At 41.7% G+C, this 9,380-nt stretch overlaps 1 protein-coding gene across 2 annotated transcripts; it reads left to right on the top strand.

Moving 5' to 3' along the window:
* The first annotated feature begins 3,385 nt into the window (after nt 1–3,385).
* Nucleotides 3,386–9,165, top strand: LOC120856688 (protein pitchfork). Of its 2 annotated transcripts, XM_040232052.1 has the most exons (6): nt 3,386–3,404; nt 3,640–3,786; nt 4,412–4,503; nt 5,393–5,523; nt 7,443–7,560; nt 9,097–9,165. In XM_040232052.1, exons 1-6 carry the CDS (start codon nt 3,386–3,388, stop codon nt 9,163–9,165), a joined length of 576 nt encoding a protein of 191 aa, XP_040087986.1. The 2 variants fall into 2 exon arrangements, with proteins under 2 accessions (XP_040087986.1, XP_040087987.1); XM_040232053.1 differs by lacking the exon at nt 4,412–4,503 and having other exon boundaries at nt 3,640–3,782.
* The last annotated feature ends 215 nt before the right edge of the window (nt 9,166–9,380 follow it).

Below are 9,380 nucleotides of genomic sequence, written 5' to 3'. Positions count from 1 at the left end.
CTGCAGTGACCTCCTTCTCTAGGGAGCTCTGAGCTCCTTCCACAGCAGAACTCTGTTCACACAGCCACTTCCATCTGGAATTCTTCCTCAGCCCCAAGCATCAGCTACTCCGCATTCAACCTTTAGGACTCAATCCAAATGTCACTTCACCAGGGAAGATTTACCACTTCTTCATTACTGGCTACGATCTCTCCATTTTCTAACAGTCTTCATTTCTTTTGGCTAGCACTAAAACAATAATTCCATCCTATCTCTTTCTCTCTAGACTAAGCTGCTGGAGGCTGGGCCTGACCACATCTATCTTGCTCACTACCACACATCACAATGCCCAAAAGCTCCTGACACATCAGAGTGGCTCATTTGTGAATGGCTGGACACTTCCCTGCCTGGTTCCTGAGCCAGTTAGAATTCTCAAAGGATAATCAAAGTCAGTGCTTCTCAACTTTCAACAGGCACTAGTCACTGGGAAAGTATAAATTATGATTTAAGAGACCTGAACATTCTGCCCTTCTCACAAGTTCCAGGTGGTGCCAATGCTGCTGGTCCCACATTTTGAGGAGCAAGGCAATACCTTATAGAATCAAATGACAATCCAGTCACATAGGACAAACACATTATGATTCTACTCATATGAGGTACCTAGAATAGTCAAACCCACAAACCTGAAAGTAGAAGGGTGGTTGCCAAGATCTGGGAGGAGAGAGTTATTATTTAACGATTACAGAGTTCCAATTTGGGATGATGGATGGTGCTGATTGTTGCACAATAATGTGAAAGTACTTAATGCCACCTAATTGCACACTTAAAAATGATTAAAATGGTAAATTGTATATTACATCTTACTATAATTTTTAAAAATAATTACACAAATTAAACCCAAATTGGTCTTGCTACGGGGAATCTACCATGGGCCCAGGGATGGTGCTGGGCAGAGTCTGTGTCTCAGGTCCCAAGGTCAAAGGCAGAATTAATGCTAACTCTGCCAGGCAAGTTGACATTGAATAATGGTCACAGGCCTGTACATCAGGCAGTTTCTGACCTAATCAGAGGGCTTTTGTGAGAGACAAATTGCTTGTTAAAGATCTGGCAGAAACTGAAGCTGATTTGCTTGTATATGTAAAGCACATTTTCTGATCTAAACAAGTTTCATTTTTTCAACCGAGATCCCAGACAAAAGTTACTATTGGTGTGGAAAAGTTTAGCTTGAAACTGAGGTTCCTAATGCATATAACATGGTGCCTCCCGAAGTAAAATGCTTCACTAGAATCTGACCCTCAACATTATGGTGATATTGAAATATGACTATATTTACTGAGGGAACTTGCAACAAGTGGCACTGGCTGGGCTCCCACCAGAAAGTTAAAAGGTTGGTGCAAACTCTATCTACTCTTCCTTTGATTTATTTTTTATTGGAGTATAGTTGCTTTACGATGTTGTGTTAGTTTCTGCTGAACAACGAAGTGATCAGCTATGTGTTGTGTTGTACTAAGTCGCTTCAGTCATGTCTGACTCTGCATGACCCTATGGACTGTAGCCCGCCAGGCTCCTCTGTATATCCCCTCCCTCTTGGACTTTTATTACACCCCTCCCATGCCACCCATCTAGGTCATCACAGAGCACCAAGCGAGCTCCCTGTACTATATAGCAGACTCCCACTAGCTATCTATTTTACACATGGTAGAGTATATATGTCAATCCCAATCTCCCATTAAAAGGAATGAAATTGCATTACTTGTAGATACGTGAATGGGCCTAGAGACTGTCACTCTTTTACTGTTAGAATGAAGTAAGTTAGAAAGAGAAAAAAACAAATATTGTATATTAACACATATTTGCAGGGCAGGAATAGAGATCAGATGATCTTTTGGATTTTGATGATATATTATATATTGAAACTATGGCATATCACGTACAAGATAAGGAAATTTTCCACGATAAGTTGAGGAGGGTATTAAACCTTACACAAGATGACAAAAGATTTTGGGATCATGGATTATGGGTCATATGCCTCTATAACTTAAAGTAAGTTAAATTTCTCTCCCTATCTCTGTACCTGCTTGAGTCTTTCTGGATTGAATGAGTCTTGTGACCGTATAATGAAGATGAAAAATTCCATAGATGCCCATTTTTGATGGAGAATGCAAGAAAACAATGTGTTTTGGGTCCAAGACTGTTCTGCTTATTTTATTTTCCCAAAATTGATCTATATAGGTTACTGATGCTCTAGGGAAACTTTAACTCAAAATTGAGACTAGAGCTTGCTTACCCTTTATCCAAACAAAACCAGTTTCTGCACAAGTGATTCTAATAATGTTCAGTGTGACCCAGAGATTAACCCTAAGAAACTCTCTACAAAGGGTGATTGGATATAAATTCTCTCAGCTTCTTCCACATTTGTTGGCTCTCCTTAGATGCTCTAAAGCTTCCTCAGAATGCAAAGAAGCACTAAGTGTGTGACTTACTAAAAGAAAGGTTTATGTAAATATAATAATTTGGAACAAACCTCATACTTACAAAACTTGCTGACAATGAGTGGCTTGTTTTCATTCAGCTCCCACAATTCAACAGCACCTGTTGGTGGTGGGGAGGAGGCTGAGTGAAACAAGCTTGGTTTACACCAAGACAGTAATTCACTTCTAGGATTCAAGTAGTCTATTGTCACTAAACTAACAAAATTATTTCTGTAAAAGGAAAGTCCACCTCTTTAGAGGGTTTAACTAACAAGCCATTTAGCTTTATTCTGGCATTATTGTTGTCCTACTAACAGTCCAGAAAACTAGGTGGGGAAAGCTTCCAGAAAAAGACAGGGGGAGATGGGATGGCTGGTAAAATCCATCATTCTGCTTCCAGTGAGAAAACATTGGAAATTAACTTCTTAGGAGACAAAGATGAATCTCCAAAACGATCTAAGTAGCACACGGTCCAATATGGTTAAATCTTTACCATTATTTGGCCACTAATAAATATTTGTTGAATACTAGTCATAAAAAAATACGTTGAATAATTCAGTGTCTTTTCAGTGACTGGCTAAGTAGGAAAAAACCTCTAACTTTCCCAACAACGTATCTTTCTTATCTCATTCAAGGTCCAATCTAGGAACATATGTTGCATTAGATTTTCATGCTTCATCAATATGCCTGAATCTTAAGTAACTCCTCAGCCTTTTTATGTCCCTCATTTCTTTGGTACACATACATTTTTTTGTTTTTGTTAGTTCACACCCTCCTGGGCCCCTGGCCCTAGCGGTGCCGGTTCCCACCCAACGTGGCTCCGTGGCTCCGTGGCGGGCCCCCTTGCCACGCAGGCGCACCAGAGCTGGGGTTGCCTGCCAGCCTGTTTCCTAGGCAACGCGGTTCAAAACGCTCGCCCTAGAGGCCCTGGCGCGATGTGCTTCAGCAAAGCAGGTGAGGAAGGCTGAGTCAGAGTAGAGGCAGAAGGAAGATGGGGAGACTGGGAAAGACCAAGGGGGAAAGGAGAGAAATGTAGCTTGCCCGTCTCCTTGGATTGGTCACGCTTTCGTTAAGAGTGCAGTCTGCTCAGGTCTCGACCACCTTTCCCCACACCGATCCTGCCACCAACCCTCATTTGGACCACATGGACTTCCTTCATGTGGAGTTTCTCCTCTTTCTCGCTCTCCAGAGACGCTGGTTAACTACTCCTTTGGAACATGTCAACATAGGAAGATCTTTCCTCACTTCTATCCCCCAAACTTGTTGGGAAACAAGTTTCTCCCTATTAGGGGAGTGCCCCACAGAGGGCCTGGATGTTATATAGCAGAAGAAGTGAGTATTCACCTTACCTCAGGTGGGTGTCAGTTCCCAGGCTATCTAAGGATACCCATGTTTCCTGGAAGAAAAGCCCTGTGCAATTTGTGACCTTCTGGGTCCCAGCATGAGAAAGTGCTCTCTGGTTCTCTGTCTGCAACCAGCTGTCAGGGCCAGTATCAGAAAGTAAAGGGCCATTACTTGCATTTGCCATCCCCACTAAATGCAAGCCTTGGCCTCATGCCATCCCCAGTAAGTGTTCCTTCATCATTCATACCTACAAAGGCCGGTGACTAAATATTTCCTCTTAGTCCAAGCCTACCGTGTCTGTGCTGATAGGTAGTTTACAAAATCATAGTCAGATTCAGTTGAAACCATATAAAGCTGATTCAGCTCTGTGAGGCTCAGAAAAGTAGATTCACTGGATTCAAATGTCATTCACTCTACCTATCCAGCCACATTTCTTTGTAGAGAAGCCTGTGTTACATATGTAATTGTTTGGTCTTGATTCAGAGGAATCAAGAAAGAAAGGGCAACTTGAGCAGAGAAGATTCAGGGATACTCTTGAGATCACTCCGTTTTAATGACTATAATGTTCTCTATGCATGTTTTGTCTTTGTTTTCTACATAATACATGAAGAGTAAAGACTTGGCATACAACCTCGCTAAGATCCCAACAAGTATAAAAGGATATGGTTTTGGAGCCAGAACAGCTGTGAGGTTTAAGCCAAAGAACAAGGTTAGAAATGGCTGTACGTGCTTAGATTTCAGTGTGATCCATGTTGCTGCATGTATTTGCATTGGGGAGCATGGTTGGAGGTTACCTAAAGTATGTCCTAAAATTCAAGATGAAAGTCATCTGGACAAAAGCTACTAAGGAGTCTACATAAAAACTTGGGTGCTAACATGGGAAATGTGTGTGTGAGTGTCCTGGGAGAGTGGAAAATAATTCTCAGAAGAAATGGTACCAAGGCAGGGTTTCAGTCCTGAGACACCTGCTGATAAAATACTGGAAGCTTTGTTTATATGCATCATATAATTATATGTAATATATAATATAATATCTTATCAGTTAAAAAACCAGTTCTAACTTCTTAACATTTTTGTGTGATTGGATTTCAAGTCTTCAGTATAGGTTCCTAATCTCTTGTTGGACATTTTCTTGTCACTTACACTCAAGGAGAGGGATACTGGCTCCAAAAGAAAATCTGAGTGGGGTGGTGGGATGGTGGGGATATTAGCTACAATAGGTTACCTTGGATCTCTGCCCCCATAGGTTTTTTTTAATATAAATTTATTTATTTTAATTGGGGGTTAATTACTTTACAATATTGTATTGGTTTTGCCATACATCAACATGAATCCGCCACAGGTATACACGTGTCCCCCATCCTGAACCCCCCTCCCACGGTTTATTTCTATAGCCAAAACATTAGGTACCTTTAGGTAGCTGAACCATACTCTTATCTTGGTTTTCTACCTACTGTAGGCTTAATTCTATAGCTTGAGATAGTTAAACCATAGCTGATACATGAAGAGGGGGAGGATGACTTTGTTTTTTTCTACTTAGAAGTCTTTACATATATATACATCACCCTCTGACATATTGATCTTTTTCTTGGAAACAGGATGTGACACCTTACCCAGGCATGTACCAGACAGTCAATCTTCAGGAGCAAACACACAAACCAAATTTTGCTCCATTTAATACCTTGTCACCTCGCTTTCGGACATACTCAAAGGACCCTTGTTATCCTGGGTATGTGCCCCTTCTTCTGGTGCACTTCAACAAGGAGCAATAGGAAAGGAAGTACAAAAAGGAGTTACATCCCAACCATGCCCTATAAATAAGAAACCATCTATCTTTAAAGATTCAACCTCTTGCCTTCCAGGTCTCTAGAATTATAAAATTGTAGAGTGTGGTGATTCATTCAATAAATATTTACAGAAGGCCAAGAAGTTGTGTAGGTTCCAAAGATTTTGCATTACACCCATCATCATTTCTTGGAGCTTACATTCTAGAGTCCAGACAGATGAGAAGCCAATAAGCAAGAAAGTAATCAGTGGTGATAGAGAGTGACCATATACTTTATTAGTCAGCATGTGGCACTTCTGAGACTGTAAGGGGCTCTTATTAATAATTATACCAAGATAGCAGCCATGAGCTGGAGCTACCACAGGCACACCAGGAAGTATGCTGACCTGGTGGAATGCTGAATAACACCAAACAAGATGATATAATAGCAGGGCGGGTGGGGGTGGGGGGCTTCCCTTGTGACTTAGTGGTAAAGAATATGCCTGGAAATGCAGGAGAAATGTGTTGGATCCCTGATCTAGAAAGATCTGGCATGCCTTGGAGCAACTAAGCCCATGCACAACTACTGAGCCTGTGCTCTAGAGCCTGGGAGCCACAACTAGTGAAGCTGGCACTCCCTAGAGCCCATGCTTCACAGCAAGAGGCACTGCCGCAATGAGAACCCCACATACTGCAACTGGAGAGTAGCCCCTGCTCATCTCACCTAGAGGGAAAGCTTGTGAACCAACAAAGACCCAGGACAGCCTAAAATAAATAAATAAATAAATAAATAAAAACAGTAATATTTTTTACAAAGATGATATGACATAGAGTGATGGCTGGAATCTACTTTGGCAAGGATTGGTCTTTCTGGGAAATGACACTTCATCTGAAAGCACAATGACAAGACTGAACTGACCCTATGAAGATCTAGGCCGAGAGCTTCCCAGCCAGAAGGAACTACAAGTACAAAGGCTGTAGTTGGGAGGTGTGAGGAAAAAAGAAAGAAGGCTAGTGTGGCTACAGTGCAGTGGGCAAGGAGAAAACGAGAACAGAGGAGGAAGAAGGGCTAGAGTCCAGAAGCCTCATAGACCAAGGGAGGGGGTCTCAGTGCTTTAGGAAGCCATTGAAAATTATAGGGCATCATCAAGGCCTTTCTTTTACTGGTGAGAATTCCAACGATCAGAGAGGAAATATAACTTTCTTAAGGTTGTAGTAAAGAAGTGGAGATGATGAAGCTTGTTTCCCATGTCCACTCTACATCTTATTTCCACAGTTAAGCGTCTACACCAAAAGACAAAATGATATGAACAAAGGCAATACAAAATACCCTATTGTTGAGAAATTTCACATCATGGGTACTAATTAGCATCACTGTGGCAAATTTCTGTTATCATCCACCACTTCTGGGATCTCTTGGTCTCTCAGTTAAGAAGAGGTTACAGAAATAGCTTAAACTAGAGTTGATTTTTACCTTCACTGCATGTCAGGACTAAAAATCTCGAACACTAACACCTATTTAGAAGCACATTAGCAGGCAAAGGAACCCTGTGCTTGCCAAACATTAAGATCTAATCTGTCTGTTGCCTTTTCCAGGAGAGTTAGGACTAGTTTAGGTACACAGGTAGTACTGATGAAGTTTGTGGTCACTACAAACCACTTCAGTATTTTTGCCTGGAGAATCCCATGGACAGAGGAACCTGGCGGGCTACAGTCCATGAGGTCACAGAGAGTCAGATATGACTGAAGTGACTAACACTTTCACATCTGACCTTGCAGCCCCATGGACTGTAGCCTGCCAGGCCCCTCTGTGGGATTTCTCTAAACTAGAATTGTGGTGGTCACTAACTCTTCAACATAAGGTTTTATATTTTTATTTCTAGCCCTGGCACATATAAACTAGAGAAAAAGGCACCCCAGAAAGTCGCCTGGCCAATGAAATTTGGATCTCCAGACTGGGCTCAGGTTCCATGTCTACAGAAAAGAACCCTGAAAACTGAGGTAATATGATTGAACATCTGTGGAGCCTTTACCTAATACTTCCACATGTATCTGTGATTCTTAACCAGAGGTCTGTGAATAAGCTTCAAGAAATCCTTGATCCCCTGAAATTACTTGCACAATTTTGTGTAATATATCCATATGGGAAGTTTTGGAGAGTTACACAATTTCACTAGATTTCTAAAAGTGTATGTGACTGAACAAAAGTCACAGTTTCTTATTTAGTCCTCAAATAATCTTTGTGGTAGTCTGAGATAATTATCCTCTGTGATTGAGGAGGAAACTGAGGATTGTGCTGTGCTGTGCTGTGCTTAGTCATTCAATTGCATCTGACTCTTTTAGAGAAGGGAATGGCAACCCACTCCAGTATTCTCACCGGGAGAATACCATGGACAGAGAAACCTGGCGGGCTACAGACCATGGGGTCACAAAGAGTCAGACACGACTGAAGTAACTAACACTTTCACATCTGACTCTGCAACCACTTGGGCTGTAGCCTGCCAGGCTCCTCCATCTGTGGGAATTCTCCAGACTAGAATATTGGAGTGGGTTGCCACACCCTCCTCCAGGGGCTCTTTGCAACCCAAGGATCGAACCCAGGTGTCCCACATTGCAGGTGGATTCTTGACCAGCTGAATTACCAGGGAAGTCCAAACTGAGGCTTAGAAGGATTAAATGGCTTGTTGAAGTTGCTCAGCTAGAATATAGATCATGTGACTTTTAAGCCAGTGCTCTTCCCATCACATCACTTAGTGTTAGATCATCAAGGTGCAGTGGATCATTCTGGCAAGAACATGGATTTTAGGAACAGATTGCCTGAGTTCAAACACTAGTTCCATATTTGTTTGCTATGTGTCCTCTAACTTTTCTAAGCCTCAGTTTGCATATCTTTAAAATGGATATAAACACACAAACCAAATTTTGCTCCATTTAATACCTTGTCACCTCGCTTTCGGACATACTCAAAGGACCCTTGTTATCCTGGGTATGTGCCCCTTCTTCTGGTGTACTTCAACAAGGAGCAATAGGAAAGGAAGTACAAAAAGTACTTCATCAATGATCTGATGAAGTTGTAAAGATTGAGATATTATAGCACCAGACCTGTAGCATAATAAATGGTCAGCCCATGTCACTTGTAATAAATCCAGAGGTGTTCTTTTCCCCCTTGGTGGAACTTTGGATTAATTCTGCAAGTGTTTATTAAATGCCAAATGTACTAACATCATTGTGCTAGGGCCTACAGGTAACATTCAAGAATTAAACACATAATCTTTGTTTTCAAGAAATTTACCAGCTATACTTGATGATTTGCCAAGTAGAAAATAATTCCTAGCATGATATATTCCAGAAAAAGATGACAAAGAGTAGATATACAGAGCAATGTTGAGAGATTCACTAGGTTAGGTTACTGTGTGGTTGGGGCTCAGGTAGGCTAAAACAGCTCTAACATACGGGTCTATTTCACACATCCAGGAAGACCAGAGGCAGGGAGATCTCATGTGAATATATTGACTTTGACAGTATTTTTCATTGCAGCTGTCCACAGACAAGGACTTTAGAAAGCATCGGAACCGTTTGGCCTACCTAAGCTTGTACTACAACTGAAAAGCTGTGACTACCTTCACATGCTCCTCCTGACCAAAGACTCTCCAGGACTGAGGACAGAGCTGCTCTTGTCCTTCTGCATTGCTCTGACCCTCCTGTCTGCCAGCATGGGGTGCAGGGAGGGGCAAAGGGCTCATGATTACTATATGACTGCATAAAGACTCATTATACAGAGGGTGCTCTTTCCACGTGCTGGTTTGTTCTGTAAAAATGTA

Source organism: Oryx dammah, unplaced genomic scaffold (assembly GCF_014754425.2).
Source record: "Oryx dammah isolate SB20612 unplaced genomic scaffold, SCBI_Odam_1.1 HiC_scaffold_28, whole genome shotgun sequence".
Taxonomy (NCBI): domain Eukaryota; kingdom Metazoa; phylum Chordata; class Mammalia; order Artiodactyla; family Bovidae; genus Oryx; species Oryx dammah.
The sequence above is the reverse complement of the archived record's forward strand: the minus strand, read 5'-3'. Positions and strand labels throughout refer to the sequence as shown.